General features: G+C 32.3%; 1 protein-coding gene across 2 annotated transcripts in view; it reads left to right on the top strand.

The window, feature by feature from the left end:
• LOC125076067 (cAMP-specific 3',5'-cyclic phosphodiesterase 4A-like) overlaps positions 1-25,258 on the top strand; it is a 151,392-nt gene that overhangs the window by 71,779 nt on the left and 54,355 nt on the right. For both annotated transcript variants that reach the window (XM_047688010.1, XM_047688011.1), the window contains exons 5-7: positions 3,967-4,163; positions 12,688-12,819; positions 24,679-24,846. In XM_047688010.1, the coding sequence (XP_047543966.1) occupies positions 3,967-4,163; positions 12,688-12,819; positions 24,679-24,846 (497 nt within the window). The remainder of the gene's footprint in view (positions 1-3,966; positions 4,164-12,687; positions 12,820-24,678; positions 24,847-25,258) is intronic.

Raw genomic sequence — 25,258 nt, 5'->3', positions numbered from 1 at the left:
TTTTTAGTAAAGATGCTTGAAATTTGGACTTGGATTGTAACTCACGATCAATAATAGTAATCACCTTTTAAGGAATTGAATTATTAATTCATTGAGAACAATAATTGTGAACACTAACTTCAATATAAGTCAGTTTTTTTTTAAGAAAATCTATGCGTATTTGTTCCTTCTTCGTCTCAGAGGTAGCTGTTTTCCGAAAAGACAGTACAGTTGAAATATTGACGATTCAAAAATATATGAGGAGGTGTTGATTGTTTTTAGGTCTGAAAACAATAATGTTTTTCTTTATTGTATAAATTGTAGTTTGGACTCGTCTATGTATGCGTTACTGCACTTCATTGTAACCTTCATAACTTCATATAGCTATTTGTAATCATATACCGTTGAATACGTACAATTTGGAAATGGCATCAAGTAAGCGACAACTGTATACGAACCAACACCGACGAGAGCTCAGCTATATTGTTCTCCACTGTCATTTCCAGTTTAATGTATCTTTATTTATAATATAACACTAACTTAACTACTTATATACTCTTTAATTTTACTTCCTAAGTTCCGATAACAGTTATGTTGACACTCGAAATGTAATTATTTCGCAAATCCATTATGAATATCATTGATTATTCATAATAGCTTTCGATCAATGACATCGCGTCAATGTTGTTTATTTTAATTTTGTCCTCTGGTGGTTGGTATAGACTTTAAATCTGCGTATATATAGCATAAGACTAATAGTGAAACATTTATCAGTATATAATACTAACTGAACAATATTTAAAAAATAAAGTTCATAATTCATAGAGATTCGATCCTCAAAGTTTTTTCTTTTGTTGTTGTGTTCATTGTTGTTGTTGTTCAAAAATAGTATACGGTTGTGTTGCTTTCACGACTTATTCATAGGTATGGGATCGTTTTTTGAATTTTGAAATTATAATTAAATACCTATTTGTAATTGTACTTTTTGACAATAGAATCGTTCAGTATGTTGTGATTGATAATATTTTCGTTTGAAATTTATTTTTACTTAAATATAACACAAAGAGTCTGTTCGTTGATACTCAATGGCATGAACCTTTATTTAACACGCCAGCCCACCGCATGCCATTTCTATTTTTTTTTTATTTTCTGCGTTGTGGGTGTATTGTTACGGCGTTCCGTCATCGTATAGTTGACCTTGAAGATGTCATTTTTGTTGTTGTTATATTTTCAGTATTAATTGGCTTTTAAGCTAGCTGATCCGTTGACAACGTGAATAAGCGTTAGCGAGTATTGTTAGGAATGAAAAATGTTGTGATTAAAACGTTACGTAGATGAAATCAAAAATGCAGATTTTATTATTTGATATTATTTATTTCCAGGTAAATGATATGTTCCATAAAAATAAAACCACGTCCAAAATATTTACGAAATTACTTAGATATATAAAATTATAAGCTTTTGCGATATCTACTTGTATGTATTACCAGAAACATAAATCATTTCATGCGTTCCATCAATGCGCCGCCAATTACGAACGAGATGTTATGTCACTTGTGTGATTGTAATTACATTGACTTACTCACCCGTGAAACGGGAACACGACCATGCAAATTATAGCTTTTACAGTGGTAGAATAATTAATGCGGGTGGTACCTATCCAGACCGGCTTTCACGGCCTACCGAGTAAATATTTGATATTGAAAATATTAATTTACGTTTTCGATTACCATTACTAAATAAGCGAGAAAATTTAAAGTCTCCAAATCGAAATATAACTGGACAGGGCGTAACCTCATTTCGCATTCTAGTTGACAGATGAATTGCCTGCCTTCGTGTCGCTTAACGTATTTAAGCGCTTTAAATAGTTTTCGAGCTGCATTTTACTTATAAACGCGAATGACGGCAGATACTAAAACAAACAGTTTATTAATGTTTATTTTTAAATCAAAGTACATTTTACACACGACGTATTACATACTTTATTTAATAACAAAGGTAACAACCGTGAAGGAATTGGGCTTTAAAAAATTACCCTCGATCTGACCTTGAAGTCGATTTAATGTAAAAGTAAATATTATTTTTAAACATGCCCATAATACCCTTTTATCTTTAAAAGCTGACATTTTATAACGCGGTTTAGATAATATTAATCAAATTATACTATATTTATTAATATTATAAATGCGAAAGTAACCCTGTCTGTTACCTCTTCACACTTAAACCGCTGCACCAATTTAGATGAAATTTAGCGTGGAGATAGTTGGATTCCCGGGAAAGGAAATAAAATACTTTTTCAATTCACCTCTCGAAGGGATAAAATTTGTTTGCTAAAGGTACACATAGTTTGGATTTTGACTTCGTTGTTTATCTTGGTAGGGATACCAGGATTGGAACAATGCTACAACTCTATCACGCCTGTCGTTGTCCGCATTATTTGAGCACATATTTACCGTTTATATGTATAATTGAAGAACTTTCATAAATTATAATATTATGACAAGAGTTAAAGAAACATTTTTAAATGCTTTTGCAACAAATTATAATTCCTTGTCTTGTTATTTTAGAATTAAAACCTCATTCGGTTTCCATCTCAAGTTCCAAGACTTGTTACAAGCACCTCATTAATTTTGACTACATTTCATGTGACACTCGACGCGCGAGGTCGGCCGACGATGAAAACTGTTTTAAAGATAACAACGTTTGACTTAGGTTTTGATTAAATAAATACCATCAATATATTACTATTACTATAAATGTCAATGTTTGTGTATTTAGTCACTTGTTGTAGAACTTTGTGTAAGCTCGTCCAATCGGGTACCAATGTTCAGCTATTCTACGATCAAAGAGAGATTATTTGCATTTCTGTGTTTCGGTTTGAAGGGTGAGCGGCAAGTGCGTATGCGTTTCCGCTGAAATAGTTGCCAATTTATGGGATTGCGTATTTTGCACTATTTTTAGAAAATAATCTACATTATTGATTTTTTTTTTTGACAAAACGGTCACTGACAACTGCTGCAGGTTGTGTAATTATAAGCTGTGTAATGTCGCTATACGATATAGTTAATATGTCTTACAGTACTAAATTAATGACCAGAGCCGAGATGTATGTAATTCAATTACGATTAAACGTATGGTTCTAACAAAGTTGAATTTTCTGTTAAAAAAGTACACTATAGATCACCAAACACATTTCATTTTAGCCAAATTATAAATATGTTTGGTGATTAATCTTTAATATAACATTGCAATAGAAGTCTTTGTCAAATTAAAAAAAATATATAACGAATATTGTGTACATTTAAACTTATTTCTTTAAGATAATCCAAATATTTATTTTTCTTTAGACATCGATTAGGGAACATGCAAATGGTACTATGTATGTATGGCCCGTAGGCATTGGCGCCGTAATAAAATTTAACTATTCTTTACATCACCAATGCGCCACCGACCTTAGAAAATAAGATGTCCCTTGTGCCTGTACTTACATACATTTATTGTATATCACCATTTGAAGTATGAATTAATTTTTAAAATTATCTAGGATTCTAGACAGTTTTTACTTTAAAGCAGTGAAAACGTTATATAATATAAATAGATACGTAACTACAGCCATCTCTCTACGTATTTATTTGAGATTTGTCAAACTATTGGAAACAAGAGCAATCTATACACATCAGTTCGGACAATAATAGCTTCACTTAACTTCAGAATTTCTTTCGCCGGTTCTTAACAGGTCTGACGTGTTTCTTGTTAAAGCTTTTATATGAAAGATGTTTGAGTTTTAAAGAATAATATTGAATTATCTATAACAATGCTTACGACTATGACAGTACAACTTACCTTTGATTTACCGATTAATTTATGCTTTTTTCGCATATATTAAATATTTACAAAATTGACTTCTGTTTTTAATGTACGATGGATTATTAAATTTAGTATAACATTGTGCTATTTGATATTTTGCATACTATTCTCTTTGTGCAGGGCGTTGCTTGCCCGTGTTGTGCGTGCATTTGTTCCACGTCTACGGCCTGATATCGTACTTCAAGCTGGACGCCGCCAAGACATGGAGGCTGTTCACCATGATCGAGGAGGGATACCACAGCAATAACCCGTACCATAACTCGATCCACGCGGCTGATGTCACACAGGCTATGCACTGCTTCTTGCAGCAGAAACAGGTATAATATGTTAATCTTTTTTTAGACATTAGTTAGTTATTAATTTTTATATATGAAGCACAGCACACAAACACACATTGTAACACCAGATGGAAAAAAACATTCTAGGGGTCGACAACACCAAATAAAGTCAGAGTTGACTTGAGTTAGAGTCATAGTCAAGTTTTGTGCCAATTTTGTGCAACCCAATGTGTAAGATCGATAAATTATTGTTCCCCTATGTGTATACGATATACATACAGATGGTATTCTTCATAAATTTGAAGTACTATAATATCTTCTGTCTAAATAATACATCAGAGTTTAGATGAAAAATATTCTTATTAGTAAATAAAATATTCCTCCGTATTTTTCAAGCATCGTAATTTTTCTTTTTTTTTTCTGAAATGTCTACAGCTATTGTGGAGAAAATACGCCACTAAAACAGCAATTAACTTCAGTTCGAAATCACTAAGTAATAGTAATATATTTCATTTAAAAAAGCTGTACTTTGATATTTGAAAATAGCTTAAGAGTATTTTGCTTGTTCGAGAATTTAAGTACCTTTTTAGATCGACATCTCTTTGATATTAATCTTAATTACATACGAAGAAATGAAAATAAAGCCTATTTTATATAGCCATTTCATAATGACTCTAATGACATTTCAGAATAATTGTTCCCCAGTCATTAATTAAATTAACAGATATTTTATGGAGACGATAAAAAGTGCACCTTCAACATTCAATTATCTAAAACCATTTGTAATTATATTCAATTAGCGTCCCGTCCGGGTGTCGCGCGGATACTAAGTAGGAAGACGTATAATGCAGCAGACTATACTTTGACAATGACGTAACGCATAATATTTTATATATGAAAAGAGTAAGCCGATTTTTGTCCCAGTGATTATTGGACAATGGCTGCATATAAAAAAATGGTTATTGTCTCATTTTGAAGAGCTCCATAGAAACCATAGAAGCGCAGAATATTAAAAATGATCCTTGACTGCAGCTACTATCGCGATCGATCCAAGCAATATATCCGCTTTCACTAATCAATGTTGAAGCAATCTTTCGGAACCAAGCACTTTAAGTGTGTTTATATACTCTTATATAAATAAGTAAGGCAACTTTTACTAACAAAGTGTTTAGAATAATAATAAGGTTATAAAGTTATTTCTTACATTTCAATGTGGAAAATTGAGAACTTTCTAGCAAGTTATAAATAGCCTCGGCTCTTCCATAACTAACAAAAGTTCTGTTATGCAATTATATTTGCTTTTATTTTTTGTTGGTCCTGCTTAAGTCTTAGTCTTAGTCATCTCACACACACTAAGCATTACATTAGCATTAGCAGCCTGTAAATTTCCCACTGCTGGGCTAAAGGCCTCCTCTCCCTTTGAGGAGAAGGTTTGGAACATATTCTACCAAGCTGCTCCAATGCGGGTTGGCGGAATACACATGTGGCAGAATTTCGTTGAAATTAAACACATGCAGGTTTCCTCACGATGTTTTCCTTCACCGCCGAGCACGAGATGAATTATAAACACAAATTAAGCACATGAAAATTCAGTGGTGCTTGCCTGGGTTTGAACCCGAAATCATCGGTTAAGATGCACGCGTTCTAACCACTGGGCCATCTCGGCTTCACACACTAAGACATCAAACTAATGCACGCCGATAATTTATCTCGAAGGCGCCTCTATCTGAGTGGACAGATCTATAAAATTGTAATAATTAGTTCTGCCATAGGCTGTCCAACAAAAGATATAGTATAACCCTGGTGTGTTCTCGCGACGGAAAATAGAGACGTCTTTAACTATAAACGGTTCTGTTTTATAAATGGGAGTCTGTATTTTTTTCACAGAGTTTTTCTTTATGCATGATGCTATTAGACTTCGGCATCTTATAAGAATCTATTTTGTCGTTCCCTTCTTTCCTTGTATTCTGTTAAGTATTTGATACGTAATAAACTTATTTGTTAAGTCTTCTTTATTTTTCTTCGTTTTTTATTTACAACTCGCTCGCTGCAAACCATCTCCTCAAACAATTACACGTCGCATTAATAATATACTACGACAAAAAAAGCTATCAAAGTTAGGTAAGAGTTTCGAAAATTGTCGCGCAATAATTATAGGTAATATAATAAAATTTTCGTGTCTTATGTCAAATTACTTTTTATTCCCATTTACTGTCGAAACACTTGGCTCTTGGAATAGTAGTGCAAAAAACTTCGTTGAAAGTATGACACCTCGCCTTATTGCCTCCACTAGTAACAGAAGGGCTGGTTCGTTTTTAGCCCAGAGGAATTGCGATTCAACGAGGAAATGCTGCTAACATTCCATGTGGTAAAGATTTATATACCTAGTAACTACTTTTAATTCATATTTGTATATATTTAATGTTAATAATTCTTATGTAAATAAATAAATAAAAAAAAGGTAATACAAGCTTAGCATTGTACTCCAAGAAGAAACATGCAGTGTTCTCAGTTTTCATTTAAACTTTATGCTAAAAAAAATGATAATTATTGATCAATTGAACTATTGCCTACGTTGTATTTCATTATATTCTTGTAGACAATTAAAACCCTTCAGAATTTTGACATTTCTTCGCACTTAATAGTTTTCTTCGCACCATCACCGAGCTCGATACAGAAAACACTTAACATATTGCTTATTCGCTTCCTCACTCAGATTTTCGCTTTGCTATCACACAAAAACAGCCTTCAAAACATTTAACGTTGCACACTCCAAAACCGTGAACGCATCCAAGTTCCAACGAGCAATAGCCGCGTGAGGGATATAGGTTAAAGAACACGGTTGACAAGCAGCTTAAGCTATGCAAAGTGACAACCTACCATTAACTTACTCGTTCACTTAACTACCATCCTTCTGTATACATAAAGTAGACAGTAGACTCCGTTAAGTAATTCAATAAATTCAAAGTGATGCAGTTGTAATTTAATTAAAAGAAAATACTTAGCTTAAAATGGTTGCTAATAAGTATTTTCTTGATTATACTTCATTTCGTCTATATTAACTGGGTTTTAAGTTCTTTCAAAATGTTTATTGTTTAACGACGAGAACCTTTTTGTTATTTTCCAAGCGCTTTTCAACTCTAGAATAAAACTGACTTGTTGTATTAAAAAACCGCACTAACGTAATATTATGATTTTTGCACTAAGTAAGATTCTTTATTGCGAGAATTTAAAATGTTAAATGTCTTGCGGCTTTAAACTTTCTTGTAAAATATTATACCATTTGTACGGAAATATATACATATTTTATTTTATTACTCATTTGTTATTGAATTTCATTTTATATTTTTGTATTTCATTGCCTTAATACCTGTTGTATAAAATATTTTAAGTAAAATTATGTTAAAGCGATAATGGCGATATGTCTTCTCATATAAAATATGTGTCTAACGGCTCATATGCTTGAGCCTAAATTTGAAATATACGTAAACTTATCGCTAATCGCTATTGTGATCAGGATTTAAATTTACAGACGATCTTATCCGTAATTGTTACGAAGTGCAAGTGATAAAACGTGAGATAATTTCGTTACACAAAAGTTAGTTTGCAGCGTTACTAGTTTGCTACGACGCACTCGTAGTTGCTGTCATGAAAGATAGCGTCAAGCCGCTACGAAGTGCAGCTAGAGCGTAGCGTGAAGTACTGTTTGCATTTATTTTATAGAAAACATTCCATTTAATTGTTCATAACGCCTACGACGTCGCATTGTATAACTTTGATAATGACTGCGCTACATATTACGCACATTATGGAAATTATAAAATTTATTACAAGTATATTTTTTATATTGAATCTTTGAAATAAATATAATTTCATTGATCAATTTAACTATTGTTTGCTGATTTTAAAAATGTAATAAAAAAAAATCATTATTTTACTTCATTGATTAAAAATACTTAATATTTTTTTAAAACATTACAATAAAGGCAATAAACATGATTTTATTAATCATTATCACTCACACCCCTAACGCGGCTTAAACCGTGAGCGGAAACTATTTCCTTCGTAAGTCTATTACCTATTCAAAAATGTACAGGATATAAACAAAAAAATCGAGGCTAACTCGTAACCCTGTTAAAAAAGCAATTAACCAAGCAATGCACTACATTGTCCTAGCGTGCACGTGTGCGGTCAGCTTGACTAAATTTATTTATTCTTAAATTGCTTAAGTCTTAAATTTAATTAAAAAAATGATTATGCAGTTCGGTTTACCTTTATGAATATATATTATTCTAAAGTAAAGTGAATTCAAAATTTTTTTCGCAACTTATATTTTCAGATGTTTTTTTTTTTTACTTTTAACCTTATATAACATACCGCTTGGTTTTTCAGTCTTAAATAAAAAACACTAGACTGTATATTTGGTGGTGTCAATATAAATAAACAAAATTCTGTAAGATCCATGATCCAGGTTTAATTTAAAAACTAAAGTTTTATATTAAAATATAAAAATTTTAACTCCGAAACTACCAAGTTTCGGTCATAGTATCGCATGAATAAATTAACTGCAAATATGATAATGTGCAAGAGCACAGAAGAAGACTTCAACCTCTTACGAGGAATGAAAATTTTTCATCCTCTCGTATATACATACTTATATTCTCGTTTCGTGTATAAATTATTATACTGGTGATAAACAACGTGGATATGCCCATAGCCATCTGAGATTTAAAAAAAAAAAACGAACGGAGAGGACACCTCTAACAGCTGTGGGACATTTATAAGCTGTTAATAGTAACACATCACATCACATACAAAAAATGCTAAATACAAGTTTTTTTTTATATATTATTATTGTTGTAAATAAAATATAACTTAACATAAGAAATTATCAAATTTAAAATGCATTATTTTTAATATAAATATTTTAATATAATAAAACTTTTTTAACTTAATATAATGTATAATTGATTTGGTGAGAAATAAAAGGCTTTTTTTTATTTTATTTACTCTACACATAAAAAGAAACGTACTTCAAAACTTAGGGTTGAAAATTACATTTCCAGATCAAATGAGTTCCAACCATTCGCAACTTTAAATAAAAACATTTAACAAACACGTTATGTCACACTAGTCTCCGTTTTGCGTCCACGAAAAAACCGCAATTGCAGAACATACATTTTTGTACGACTGGAGCCTGGTCGCACTTGAACGAATTGATAGTGAATTCAAACCCTAATATGACTTTACGTTGTTACGAGTTATCTGTACAGTACCATCACTGATAGAGAAACCTATACTGATGTAACAAATTTACAGTTTTAAATTTCAGCTTTATACATCTACGTGTTTTAGAATAAAGAGAGTTTTGACGGACAGACGGAACCTACATAAAATAAGAAACTCAAAATGGCGTTTTTTTTTGTTTTTATATTTTAAATAGTTTGTTGTTTAAGAGTTTGTTTTGGTCTTTTTAATTAGTTCATGTTGTTGTGGCGAGAGTACAACTACCCCAGATATATAAAAATAATTTTTATGAAATACGGAACGACATTCGAAACATGAACGCCAAGTATTCCGATACTAGCTGTGGCATTAATAGGAATGTTCTCAAATCGTGGAGATACGGCGAATGGTGACATTTTAGCGGTTAACGCGCAAACATATATCTTTTTGGAGTTAAATTTAACTAGGTTTAGCCGGCTTCAGTTCGAGAGTTTGTTTTACAAAGACTCGATTACAGGCACAAGTTCGTTCCGGTTTTCGTCGACGTATTCCTGAGAAATATTAGCGTTATAAATGAGGTTCTACGGTACTGCCGATTTACAAAAGTCATTGATATGCAGAAGAAACAAAACAGGTGAAGTACGCAGCCTTGTTATTATACCAGAATTGAAGAATTTTAAGTCCGAGGATTAAAATGTAATAAATATTTTTTATTATAACATCAACCTCCAGGTACAAATTATATTATATGTACTACTTAACATCCCCCAAATAATCTGGAATTCTATCAGTAGCCTACTACTAGGCTACGTACTCGAAGTACACGTACTTCTTGCTATTAAGTCACACAGAGACGCTGTTTAATTGACATGATTAAATGGACGCAGACGCTTTGACTAATAAATTCAATGTTTCTAATTCTGTTATATCAATCCTCGCGACACATTTGAGGTCATGCGATATTCCGCAGTCCCGTGGGAATGCTTGTTTCATTGAATCTCGACAAACGACTTCAAAACTGATACGTTACTTCCAGCACGCTTGAAATGTTAGATAAATATATGTTCAATTTAATTTTTTTATTTCCAGTTTTTGATTTGATGTTTGTCAAGGCTGTTAATAAACTGATATGAATGATACGCGTTTCTTTCTACATTTTGTTTTTGTTATAGATACAAGAATCTATAATTGCACTCAAATTATTTTCTTTCTTAATCGTGTCCTCATAACGAGTATTATGTCGGGTTCATACATTAACAATTCGAAAAATATATAAACCCGACATAAGTTTTTGAGTGAAGGAACTTTGAAGACTTTACATAGCGTTATCAACTTTATACAAATAAAGTTCATTGATATTAATATTATAATTGCGATGGTAATTGTTTATCCGCCTTTATATTACGCCTTCACGGCTAAACCACTTAACCAATTTTTTTAATTCACACTTTAAGGTTAAAATTTAAATACTCTGTGGATGATGATGGGTTCAGATAATATGTATATAAGTCAGTGATTTTGATTTTAAATTCTGTTAAAAACTTAATTAACCATTCAAACGTAGTAACCGATCAGAAAGGAACTTAAATATTACAATTTTCAAATGAATCAATCCAATTACGATCATAAACACGTATAAAATTCTCTTTCCTATTCCAATAAGTCAAGTGTATTGCAATATATCACGTTCATAGATCGCCCACTCGCTATTAAAATGGCACAAGCGGAATATCGTGCTACAGAGCTATTCACATTTCACAGACACAGACATATGTCGTATAGTCGTAACGTAGGTAAGATATATCGAATATCTTGTAATTTTTGAACGTCATCCGAAATGTAAGGAGTACTTTAAAGAAATGATCATATATCTCACGAATAGGTTTTAAATTTCGAACATTTCGTAAAAATAGCACAAATTCGAATTTACATACGTACATACCCGTTAAGTACTTGACGTGCATTGACGGTTTTATTTTTTTAATATATCCTGATGTTTATCTAAAATGCCATTATACGAAGTCGTGTATGTTATAGTAATCATTTTAAGGATACTAAAAATGGAATTATTCTTTTAATTATTTATTTTATATTTGTGCAACGTGCAAATGGACATCGAATGAATGGTGCCTTGTCTGATAGAAAGGATTTCGTAAGTAGAGCTTGAGATTGGTTTTTCTGGTGGATTTCCTCCTACTGAATGGACTTGATTAATGGATGCTGGGACACTCGTGGGTATTAGAGGCTCTACTCTATTTTGCGGAACCACACCGCACAGTCGTTTAGACATGTAAAACCTAATACATATTTCATTTGCGGTAGGCGGATTCTTACTTACGGAGCCTTTTGTGTATAATATGTAACGAAATTAGAAATGAATCAAATAAGACATTATTAATTTTAAATGTCTGATTACATCTCTCTTAATGCTTTATAATAAAATAAATATTTATAAATTACCTATAATAAAAATTCTATAAAAAAAAATATCCATACATGCCGAACACAAATATTTTATTAATTGAGCGCGTTGCATTCCGCACTCGTATACACGGCCAACCGAAAAAATAAAACAATCGACGGAATCCAACCTGAATAAAAATTATTAAGTATTCTCTAAACATTATTTAAACAACGAGAATAAATGTTTAAATTCAATCGCAATGTTGGAGTCGAGGAAATTTTTCTGTAGATATCAACATTCTTTGATATAAAGTTTTGTATGTGTAGCATACATTCCAATGTGTACAATGAAAAGATCTATGATTTTCCTCTGGCCGACTGAACTTGTTCATGTATTCATCAAATTAGTTATACTCGACGTGGTTTTTTAATTATTTATTTTTTAAATATTTCTAATAATTTGAAGGGCGGACAAATAGACCACGTGACGGTAAATGGTCACCACCGCTTAAAAAAAATTGTCGATGTAAGAAATAATAACCATTCTTTACATCACACCATTGCACCACCAGCCTTGTGAACTAAGATCTTGACTCACTCGCCCTTAAAACCGGAATACTGCATTATTAAGTATTACTGTTTAACGGTAGAATATATGATAAGAATGTGGTACTTACCCAGACGGGCTGGCACAAAAAAATTCTACCAAGTAAATATATGCCTATATTGATATGGCTGGATATGTCTACTATGATAAATTTTTTATATAATAAAAAAAGGATACATAATTGTCCATCCGATGGATTAGATTTTCACAAATTAATAAAAAGTCGGGATTTAAATACGGCAACATAGAAAATATCTTTGTAATAATATACTTTATTTTACAAAAAAAAATATCTATTTAATATATTTTATTCGTTCTTTGTTTTAGATTCGTAATTATTTAGAGCCCATCGAGATAATGGCGTCCCTGCTGGCCGCCATCGCACACGATATGGACCACCCTGGAGTCAACCAGCCTTTCCTGATCGCAACATCTAACCATCTCGCCGCTTTGTATCAGGTTAGTCAACTGTTAACTGGAGATAATTATGTTAATATTACTACTAGGATATTATAAGATATTATTATACTAGGATACTATTGTCAACATTTAATTATCCTTATGTAATCTTTAATATTCTAATATTATAAATGCGTAAGTAACTGTATGTCGGTGACACTTTTACGTATAAAACGCTAAACAAATTTTAATAAAATTTAGTACAAAGTAAGTTTGAGTTCCATGCAAGGATATAGTCTAACTTTTTAAATACATATTACCTTTGAGTGGTTAGCATATAGTAATATGTATTATTTCTTCAACTTTGAAATTGGATATCGCACAATGTTTCTTAAAACCTTACGCACCCAAAGTAGGCTTTCAAAATAAACTTCAATATAAGATTGATTAGTATTTTGATGATAAGGGGGTAGGACGCGTGCGAAACTACGTGTGCACGTATTATGTAATCATTTTTACCCTATAATTTCATGCAACGAATTGACTCTTTCAGTCACCAGTGACATTCTAAAGAACAATACACATTGTGCGACTAAAATAGAACGGCTTTACAAAATTTTATAAAAAGGACAGGACTTCATAAATGTAAAACAAAATAAAAACGGTGTGACGTATTTCACTTTATAAAACGAATATAAAAAATAACCGTTTTAATATTCGTTTTTCCGTTTTTTATTTATGACAAAGAGCAGGACCTATTCAAATGCGTATTCGACTCGGATATAACTACAGTTCAAACATTATCTTCAAATAAATATGTACAAATGAATAAATAATTGAGCAATATTTAATACTCGTTGGTTATATAATAAATTCGAGTTTGTATTTAAACATACAACAGCATAACCTAGGGCTTTACAATTACAATGTCATGTTAATAAAATGAATCAACTTTAACAAATATTTGATACGTCTAGCAATAATATAAATTGAATATTAATAAATAATTCATATATATAAGCATACCTAATTATTGTCGGTACAGCGACACAACATTAATGTTATTCGAACTATTATGAATTACACACTTTCTGAATGGTACATCTGTATTTATCAATCGTTATCTAAAAAGTAGTAAATGCATATGATGCTTTTAAGAAAAAGGTCTGGTGCTTATTTCAATCTAGACCGATGCGGGTTAGTCAACAAACATTCGTCAGTATTTCATTGAAATCCGACGCATTTCGTTTTCCTCACGAAGGTTTCCTTCACCAACGAGCACGAGATAATTTTTTTACACAGATTAAGTGAATGGCAAGCGGTGCCTGCCCGTTTTCGAACCCGCAATCTTCGCAATATTCTAGCCACTGAGTCATGGCCTCAATGATAATCGAACCCAATTAATATGTCCTCAAAAAAATCTAACCTAAAGTTATAATTAATTTGATATTCAATTAGTATTTTTGGTATGAAGCTATTATTTTTTATCCTGACTTTTTTGTGAACTACGCAAACCGATAATATCGCATTCGAAATGATTTTTCATTTATTAGAGGTACAAGTTTTGATAGTAATAGGTTTATTTTAAGCGTTGTCATATAATTGATGCTATACTGCTCTGATGCATCGGTTCATGTAACATGAACCGTTACATTAAATGAGCTTTGTTGATGTTCAATTAAACCTTACGTCCCTATATGTTGTTACTTATTGAGAACCGTGTTGGTCCAGTGGTTTCAGTGGGTTCAAACTTGGGCGCTACTGAATTTTCATGTGTCTAATTTGTGTTTATAATTCATATCGTGTTCGGCGTGTCGGATGAGAATTTGTCACGTGTAACCAATCTGCTGCTATTGGAGCGGTGTAGGGGAGTAAGCTACAGAGCTTCTTTGAAAAGGGAAAAGAGCCCTTAGCCCAGCTATGGAATATTGAAAGTCTGTTGTTATATCTAACATAGTGAATGTATTTGTCTCCTTTCCACGCGTGCGTTTAAAATGTAGATGTATTATCATACATACGATTTTTCTCTTAAATATTTAAAGAAAAATATACATTAAAATATTAATTCTCAACGTAATTTATTTCTTAATTATAACAACGTTAATTAAACTTTCGACTAAAGTCCACGTATCAAATTAGTTTCAACATCTGTTAGTCGATACTAATGGAGCTTAGAACGTTAAAGGTAACATACAATTTTAGTAAGTAACTGAAAGCGCTTTGACAAAAAGCAATTATAGCGTCCACTTTACTCAAACCTCGAGGTATTTATTTAAAGGACATTACAGGCTAGTACTTCAAGTCATAAGCAATGAATCCTATGTTTAATACTTTTTAAAATATCAACTGTGTTTTAATATCTCTTCCGTTATATGCTTCTATGAAAGCTACGATTTTTTTATGTTAAAACAATAATTGTAAATTCAGAAAGTGAAAGATTGAAAGTGTATTCTAAAATAGCACCGTAAACAGATTTCGTTTAAATCCATCTAATAAACTTACTCGAATTTAATTCTGCATTTTCGATGCGATAAAGGAATACCCGTAATATAGAGAGATAATAATTTAGATCGCGCAATAATGGGTACGTGGTTCTATTCCTTTAAAGCATATTCATGAGGCTAGCTCTGAAATAATAGTGAAATTATTGCCGTCCACCGCAAGCCTCGCCCGTGACACCGTAATAAGCGGCCCGACCGCTGCGGTAGCGCAAACTGTGAAGTTAATGTTACTCGTATATCTATTGTATAGTATAAAGTATCATTCCACATTAAAATTTCATCAAGTTTTCTCAATCGTCTGAATTGAATATGAAAATTTTCGCACGTACCAAACGAAGTGATGACTAATTGAACCTATATTTAAACTTGCTCGTCTCTTGTTATTAAATTAATCTAAGATTCGAATTTCACCTTTCTAGACTCTGTGGTTTTCGCTGTTCATAAAGGCGCGACGCATGCTAGTCAGAACAAACCATTTTATATAATATTTAAATATTGTTGAATGTATATTAGTATTTAGATCAATATAATGTAAGAGTTTATAATTTTTTTACGTATATTAATGTTATACATTCTAAAGTAACTTTTTCTATCAGTCTGTTAACAGCTGAGGCGTGAAGAGGCATCTTGTGTGCCGGCATGGCGAGGGCGACTAGTGCAGCTCAATCTTGCTGACTGTACTGGTCGTCTTCGCATTTGGACTGTACTTCCACTTACCATCATATGTCTACACGGATAGTATAAAAAAATATATCTGACAATCAACCCCTATAACGCGTAGCCGCAGCCGGTAACTAGTTATCTATATGATTCGTGCACTCAGTGATGACGCTCAAAAACCGGGCAATTTAATAAATGTATAGAATAACCTAACAACGTAAATATCCATTCGTTTGGTAAAGCCGTGCCTATAAATAGAGACTAAAATAAACGTATATTTCCACTAAAATATTTGTCAAACTGTTATGAATCTTATTATGCTCTGATTATTGAGTTTGATATTGACTTTGTTAATAAACAGTTTTATTGTTTATCTTAATTGACAGCGATAATTAGAACGGAAATAGATTCGGATAGTACGTCAGAATTTAACTATTTCTAGTTTAGGAGAAATTATATTAGAGGTCAATTAGAATTACAATATTAATTGACATCGGGTCTCTGATAATATCACATCAACAATAAGGTTTCTATTAACAAAAAAAAAAATGAAATTGTATGTTATTTAATAATCTTTAATTTTTAAGATTTGAAAACCATTGAAAATATAACCAAGTATAACAATATTTTTAATTCATTTCGAACCAATTAAATCTCAATACAAACATGAATTTAAACATAAATATAATTTTATCTTCTAAAAATAGACATAATATAATAATAATAATTAATATTGATAATATCAATATATATTATATTATAATGAAATAGTTGCAAAACCAAGTATTGTTTTTTAATTCATCCATTGGCTGAAACTTAATACAGTATTTATAGGGTGATTTTATTCCATTCGAAACTAGAATAGAGTTTTCATTTATCATCCCTTGCAGAACTTACTAGCGTTCACGATCGAAAAAGTTAGACAAGTGACATTGATACAGCTCTCGGTGTATTTCGGTTATCGTATCACGTGTTATGGGAAATAACTTTCGAAACAACACCGCTTCGAAATTTTTATTATTTCTTCAACATAGAACTGTTCGGTATATTTGCAATGTAGAAATTGTAACGTCACAATATATCTACATCAATGTTAATTATATACAAAATAATAATTTGTTAGGAACGTTGATAGATATTGCATAAACACGTGAAGTAATAACTTCATAACACCGAGTTTCTAACTTCACGAAGTCAATATATCCTGCTAAAGTTATTCGTTGTCGTTCATGTAATGAAATCCTGCAGACACTTTTATTTTACAAAATGTTACAATGTATAAAAGCGTTAACTTGTAATTTATGACTCTCATGCAGAGTAAAAATTTTATAACAATATGTATATTTAACTACAGGCACAAGGGACATAACATCTTAGTTCCCGAGGTTGGTGGCGCATTGATGATGTAAGGACTGGTTAATATTTCTTACAACGCCCTTGTCTATGTGCGGTAGTGACCACGTACCATCAGGTGACCTATGCAAGTCTGCCTACCGACGTCATAAAAAAATATATTATATTAGTTAAAAAAAAGAGAGATGTATAATTGGGCATTCAGTCGAAACGAAATTGCTTTTGCTATGTATTATATTACAGACACAATTAAATAAATTAATAACGTTTGAGTGTAGTTAAATGACATAAAATGATATTGTTTTTAAAAAAACCCTTTTGAGTTAAACCCAAAATATAATTTTAAATAATTTAATATGAAATCGAATATAATATAAAAAGATAAAGAGAAAGTGAGAAAAGGTTGACTGGAGGGTGCAAAATTCTATTTTTCTGCCTCTGCCTCACTCTACTTTAAGCCGCGTAAAAGAACTTCGAGCCAAACTATTTTGTATCATATCAGTAGTATAAAAAAAATAACGATTCAAATTCGTTTTGGTGCTCATGTGAATATACCGGGGATTCATATACTAAGATTAGCCGGTAGTAAAGCCGCGGGCATCGTTTGCGGACGTGGACATGACGGCATTGCGCTGGCAAAGCCGACGGGAACGCGTGGTGGCATATTTGGGAGCGTCGGGCCTGTTTGTATAAAGTCTATTTTGACTTTAAAATTTATTACTCGAATATTAGTAGTTGATAAGTTTAAAAAATATGAATAATTCATAACATTCCTACTAATATTATAAATGCGAAAGTAACTCTTATCACGCTTAAACCGCTATACTTGATTTAGATTAAATTTGGTGTGGGGATAGTTTGAATCTCAGGGAAAAATATAGGTTACTTTTGTAATTGAAATTCGCGCGGGTAATGCCGCTGGTTCAGATCGTTATTTAATATGACCAATAACCTGTCACTGCTAAGTAGAAAGAATAAGTACATATACATTCAGCATTAACTATGAAATTTTAATTTTTAATTGTAAATTAATAAACTTTATAGCTAATGCAAAACAAAACCACGTCCAGAGAATAGCTTAGAGGAATCCATATAACGTCCGCTGTAAATAAATGTGGATTAAAAGCGATAACGAAGTAAATGCTACTTATGTTGTATATACTGTAAAGCATAAGTTAATAAAATAATAGCCATCTTCATTTGGCTATTTCTTGAAAAAAAAGAAATACTATTTTCCTTTAAATTATTACAATTTATCATAAATTGTATTGAAAAATAACTCGATCGCGTATCACGTGTCTGCGAAACACGCCACGAGAGGCTGCCATATCTTTGACGTTAATATGCTTATGACGATGAAGACGAAAATAAATAAATTTTAAGGCAAATATATTAGGACGTAACTTGCGCTCGGTAACTGACACGCATCTACTGTAATAAATAAAATAAAAAATATATCGTTGCATTAGTAGAATAGGTATTGTATGTTAACTCAAGTTAATAAAGTTACGTTTAATTATGGTTTTGTTCAAATAGTTCCCAGCAACTCAGGGATGAAATCTGAGCAAAGTTTCCTTGGTTTCATAGTCTATAGCGATCAGCAGTTTTAGCTTATTTACTTGTAGACATATACTTAGACATATTTACTTTCGAATTTATACTCATATATACATAGGTGAATATGAATAGATTGGTATTTATATTATTCGGAATTAATGTGATATTTCTACTATTATTATCATTAAAATACTTAACTTTACGGATTGCACATAACTCAACTTTTTGTTGTCTTTGTTCAGTCAATTAAGCAAGTTCAATCTCTTAGTTTCTCAAAAACTTATAATATCTGTTCCCTTGCAAGAGGAATGAAACATTTCTTAAGCTAAAACTTTATCAAACATTTATTCATTGCATGGAATGAGATATAGTAGTATACATATATCTATTAAGAACGTCTGTTCTGTTTTCTCTGACTGACGCTGATTGACTGGCATAGGCAATTTTTGCAGCGCATGTACGACCACATTCACTGCAAGTCAACACCCCTCCGACATAGTTACAGTGTATGGCCACAGGTGGTCGGGCCTTGAGCTCGTCCCATTTTGCATCGAGCTAATCTTTTCGTCTTCTCTCAATAGCAAACACCTTAATGCTTCCGGTATGCCTCCAAAGTTGCCGGTCGGCTGCCAGTGTCTCCCACTGGTTCCAGTTCTCAATGCTTCATGTGACGCTTTAGCACATCTTTGTACCACAGAAATTGAGTGCTTTGTTTTCGCTTGCCATTGTGCAGTTCTGAGTAAAAGATGCGTTCCGCGACTCTGTCATTAGACATCCGGGAGACATGTCCGCCCCAACGCAATTGCCGCCGCATTAGATAGGCGTCTATTCCGTCGACATTAGCTCGTCGCAGAACTTCCGTGCTGCGAATAAGGTCCGACAGGCAGATGTTAAAAATGTCACGTAGATATGCCTGCGGTACGGGCACAATGCTTCATAGGCAAACGAGAAAAAATGACCGCCATGTACAAAGCTGCTTTTGTAGAGAGCTGTTAATGTCGTGTGATCGGAACACCTTGAAGCGAAGTCTGCCAAAAGCTGCAATAGCTCCTCCAATTCTGCTGTTCAGTTTGTTCATTACAATCAAGAAGGCACCTTGATGTTATCGTTTTACCGAGGTATTTGAAATTATCTACCAGCTTAAGTGAGTCATTACCGAGTTTTACGTGGACTGCGTCATTGATCAATGTATAATATTAAAAAACACAGACTTTGATTGAGGGCATCCGTATCCGTTTCCGTATCGACGGCAGTGGATTCTTTAACCTGTCTAGATTAAAGGCTCACACCAAAATATCTGACGCCATTATCACTGAGATAATGTAGGCAGACGACTTATGTTTTGTGGCGGAATCTCCAGAGGGTTTACAGGGGCTTATGTCGAGTCTTGATGAGTCGTGTCGTATATATGGCCTTAAGACCATTGTAAATAAGACCAAAGTCATGTTTTTTTTTAATACACTGATATGATAGTTGTAGTAGTTAATAACTCATTACGTTTTATTATCCCAGATCGTTTAAAGCATGTGATAATTTATACTTCATTCAACGAGCACTTTAGAAACACGCTTTTACAAAATTTAATTAAATGTAAAGTACGTATTGACTGAGAATGTCGATTCTACAAAAAACACGCCGATACCGGGTAGTAACTATGAAAAGATAAAACACAAAGTTAAATCAGTATGTCGTAAATTTGTAAATGACGGTAGCTATTTTTGGAACTTTATTATTTAATTATGTAATTGTGAGAGAAATCCTGACATATATACCTATACATATAGTATACTTTAAAAGAAAATTTAAGTTGAAATTAGGAAATGAATTTTAAGGTTTTTATTATCATAATGGTTCACTTTTTACTCTTAAGCTATCTATCACATTTTTTCTTTATTTAACATCTGCATATCCAATCATAAAATATCTAGGGAACCTTCGGGGCATTTTTATAGTTTTCATAATATTACTTTAGATTATTTAGGTAATATCTGGCACCTATTACCTAAATAATAAAATACAGCAATAAAAGGAATGCTAGCAAAACTTTAACAAAAAACGTTTGTAATTTAATTAACAAATAACAACTAAATTGTATTGTTAACACGATTCACGGGCATGTCGAAATCGACCTCATATTTTCAGATGTAAACATTTACATATAAATTCATATGATTACTTTATTTACGTATTTCGTTTTACATAAAATTAAATTAACGTACAAATTAATGATCAGAATGAATTGTATTAATAATGCTTTGTTTCGGAGTGACCTTTCGACCATACCATGTGCTTATTTTATAAAGGATTTTATTTCCATTGTATAGGTTTATTATACGCCAGGCATGTAAGTAGTATAAAAGCAATTCTGTTTTTTTAAATTAAGTCTATCACAACGGGTAGGCAATATCCTGGGCTCGACATTAAATCACAGAATACAAATAGAAATTGTTCTAAGTCATGGTGAATGCATTTTATAGAATTTAAAATGTTTAACACAAGTCTTACGTGAACGAAATGAGAAAAGATTTCAATCGAATTGGATAAAGCTTTGAACACTATCTCGTAAATGAAATGGAAAATATCTAAACGAGGCTATAATTAAATCATTGCATTATAATTTATAATGCTTTTTCAACATGTATTTGGCTAGAAGTATAATCCATGACAATATACACATGGCTCGGAGACTTAGTCGTTGACTTATGACGCTCGTGTGCATCCACTACAACCACTTCTCGAGCGAGGTAACATCCTTTCCACTAATTCATGTAGCGTTATAGACGTACACGCCTATATCACTGCATACATTAGTAGTAGTTGACCTGCGCCATCAATTATGGACAGAATTTCGATTTCACTAGCAGAAGCTAGTTTTATTTACGACGAAAATAGCCGTGCACCCAATAGGATGTACCATCGGAAACATTCAGAAACCCCTTGAATTATCTTAATTATTAGAAAAAGCAGACATAAAGAAAAAAAATAACAACGTTTGAGAATAATCAAATGACATAAAGTGATTAAATATATACAAATATGAATTAAAAATAGTTACTGTATAAATCTTGACCGCGTGGAATGGAGGCGAGAATGTTAGCAGCATTTACCCGTTGAATCGCAATTCCGATCCTCTGGGCTCAAAACGAACCAGCCAAATATTAAAACCAGTATTGTAACCTGGATTGCCCATCATTTAACTTATCCCTGCTCAAATATAATGTCTGCAATGATATAATTATAAGATTATAAAGGGAGCCCAATTTCATGTCTGGATTTAGGAGTCAACTCTTAATTTGTTTACATAAAGTGCCACAAAAACTTACTAAAATACTAAACCATAAGGAAAAATAGTTAATTAAACGATGAATATTATTATTAGTATTTCACATAAGTGCAATAGTTTTCATTCGAACTTAACAAGTTGATGTAAACTATGTACGTATATTAGTTATACCCAGTATCTGGGTATACATTCTGTACCAAAAACTTGACTGCATGAGTAAGGAATTATATGTATATACTATTTCTATTTCGTAAACTAATTCAATTTACATAAATAATAAATATTCGTACAAACAAGCCTTAACCTTATTAAGCCTTATTAAGCCCTCTCAAGTAACGATTATTTTAAAACACAGTACTAAATATATTTTACTTGAAATAGAAGCTTTAACGCCGATTTCCATATTGCTAACACAAAAAATTGGCGAGCTTTCGTATCCTATGTTACGATCAAAAACTTAGGAGACGGATTTTGAAAAATCTTTCTTGAAACCTTTATGGGACGTATGTAAGGACCCAAAAATAAATTGTATTAAGTAAATGATTTTTAAACCTTATATAATACATCAGAATGAGTACATTTTCTTACAAGCCGACGATGACGTATTTGATATGATATAGACATACACACACATCTTTATCGTCCCATTTAATGATTAATGACAACGTCTTCAATCTATTCACCCAAGTTCGATCATCACCGTTTGAAAGTTAATAGTGTGGAAACTGTGGTGTGTGTACAGGTGCTCAAGAATTATCATGGCACCTCCCTGTGCCATTTAGACGGCAGCCGTGTGCATGCTAAAAGGCACTTAGAACTAATTTGCGCTTTTACATTATTCCATTATGGATTATTTCTTCGAAACTTTCCCGAAAATATGTACTTGCGGCTTGTCGGCACCGAGTTCACTTGGTAAATACGTCACAAACTTAAACTTTCTACGGTTATTGACACTATCTATTGTTATTGTCTTCCTAATTTCGGCAGCGTCTTCATAATTTGGCAATTTTATTGGGACCTGGTGATGAGTAGTTAATACGAATTTGTTTTGTTTAGTAAACGAAGGTCCTACCACAAAGCGTTGTTGAACTGTAAATCTTCCAATTAAAACAAACGAAATACGAAGGATACTGAGATATAAGCAAATCATACAGTATCGAGGGTAGAATGTTGTGCCTACGAGAAGGATCAATATTTCGAGTTATTGAGATATTGAACAGTTGAACGATGAAGGTGACTTATTGAGACGGAAATTAAAGGCGGCGAGCTGATAACCGAGCGCCCTCGTCAAAACTGTTTAAGCTCAGTTCGATGTCGCACACATAACATTTCTTATTAAACCGAAATATTAATTTATTGTTATTTCGCTTTTATGCGTCGCCATCAATGCTTTGTATTTTTTTTAATGAAATATATTAAAATCTAAAAAAAAATTCTACATCTTAAAAGTATTTAACATAATTAATACTATTGTTTCATATTAAAATAATACCTACGGCGATCGGGTATTATTCTTCCTCTAAGGCTATTGTTTTTTACAATTAAAATTATATGTTTTATTAATCACTCAGCGTCCAGGGATATCTAACCAAAATCTTTTAAAATTATTATTAATGTATTTTATATAATTTGAGATTAAAATGATATACGTAACCAATATTGCAAGAACAAGGACACGTGGTTAGTTACCGAAGATGGTGATTATTTTGTGTTTACAACTAATCTCGTTCTCGGCGACGGAGGACAACATCGTGAGGAAACTATCATGTATCGGATGAATTTTTGGCACATGCATAATATGTAGCAAACTACCAACTACAAAGACATTATTATTATTATATAAGAGTTAGCTATTGTGATAAAAACATTCTACTTGTACCTAAATTCTATTAAAGCGCTTTACGTGCAATACGAGCATACAACCAACCCAACGGACAAGAAACGTTTTCGGTTTAGATGAAATCTAGAAACGAAACGAAAATGTTTTATTTATAAATATAAAGTAACTTATCAATGTGCACAACGTTGCGCTCCTTGGGATGAATTGGACTTGAAAGTTCACTCTTACAATAATAGTTGTTTGCAACCGCGAAGCGCGCTATTTGTTGGAAACTTGAATTCTGAATTTAGATAACATTTAATATGTTTACATTAATTTTAATTCTTTATGCAATATATGACTTCAATTACAATTATTAAAATAACATTAGAGTGATATTTGTTACTGTAATTATTCTTATCTCACCTTATATAATTTCATTTTAGTTCTAAGATCTTAAGAATATATATTATATGTCGACGACGACCTCCGTGGTCGAGTAGTGTGCACACCGGTTTTCATGGGTACGCCACTCCGAGGTCCCGGGCTCGATTCCCGGCCGAGTCGATGTAGAAAAAGTTCATTAGTTTTCTATGTTAACTTAGATGTAGATGTAGAGAACTAGGTGTATGTGGTACCGTCGTTATTTCTGATTTTCCATAACACAAGTGCTTTAGCTACTTACATTGGGATCAGAGTCATGTATGTGATGTCCAATATTTATTTATTTAATTTATGTTCAACAGAATACGTCTGTTTTGGAGAACCATCACTGGCGAGCGGCTGTTAGTTGCATCATCGAGAGTGGACTTCTGGAAGTGCAGGAAATTCGCGTCAAGGTGGAACGTCAAATCAGCTCTCTTATCCTGGCTACCGACATCACCAGGCAACAAGAGTTCTTAAGCCAGTTCAAGGTAAGCACTAATTATATAAAACGGATATTTTTTTTCCTAACTCATGAAAGAACTATAAAATAATTAAAAGTGAATAAAAGTGAATAAAAAATCCAGTCAATACAGTTAATTAGAGATAAGCGCGAATCGAATTTGATCTAAGTTTGATGTACCCAAAACGCAGCTGTCAAAAAAATATAATTTGTTTATTTCAATATGGTTTTAATTCGTTAGTTTTGTTTTAAATGTCATCTATTTACACCGTTATCTCAAATTGCGATTGAACTATATGAATTTTTCCCAATTTAAATTTGGATATTCGAAGTTCGAACTCCGATAATAATCAACATCTAACGTCCGTTTAACAGTAAATATACGGTTTGCAAATTGATATTCGATCATGCATCAGGACTGAACTTGAATTCTCGATATT

This window comes from Vanessa atalanta, chromosome Z, assembly GCF_905147765.1.
Source record: "Vanessa atalanta chromosome Z, ilVanAtal1.2, whole genome shotgun sequence".
In the NCBI taxonomy this organism is placed as follows: Eukaryota; Metazoa; Arthropoda; class Insecta; order Lepidoptera; family Nymphalidae; genus Vanessa; species Vanessa atalanta.
The sequence above is the reverse complement of the archived record's forward strand: the minus strand, read 5'-3'. Positions and strand labels throughout refer to the sequence as shown.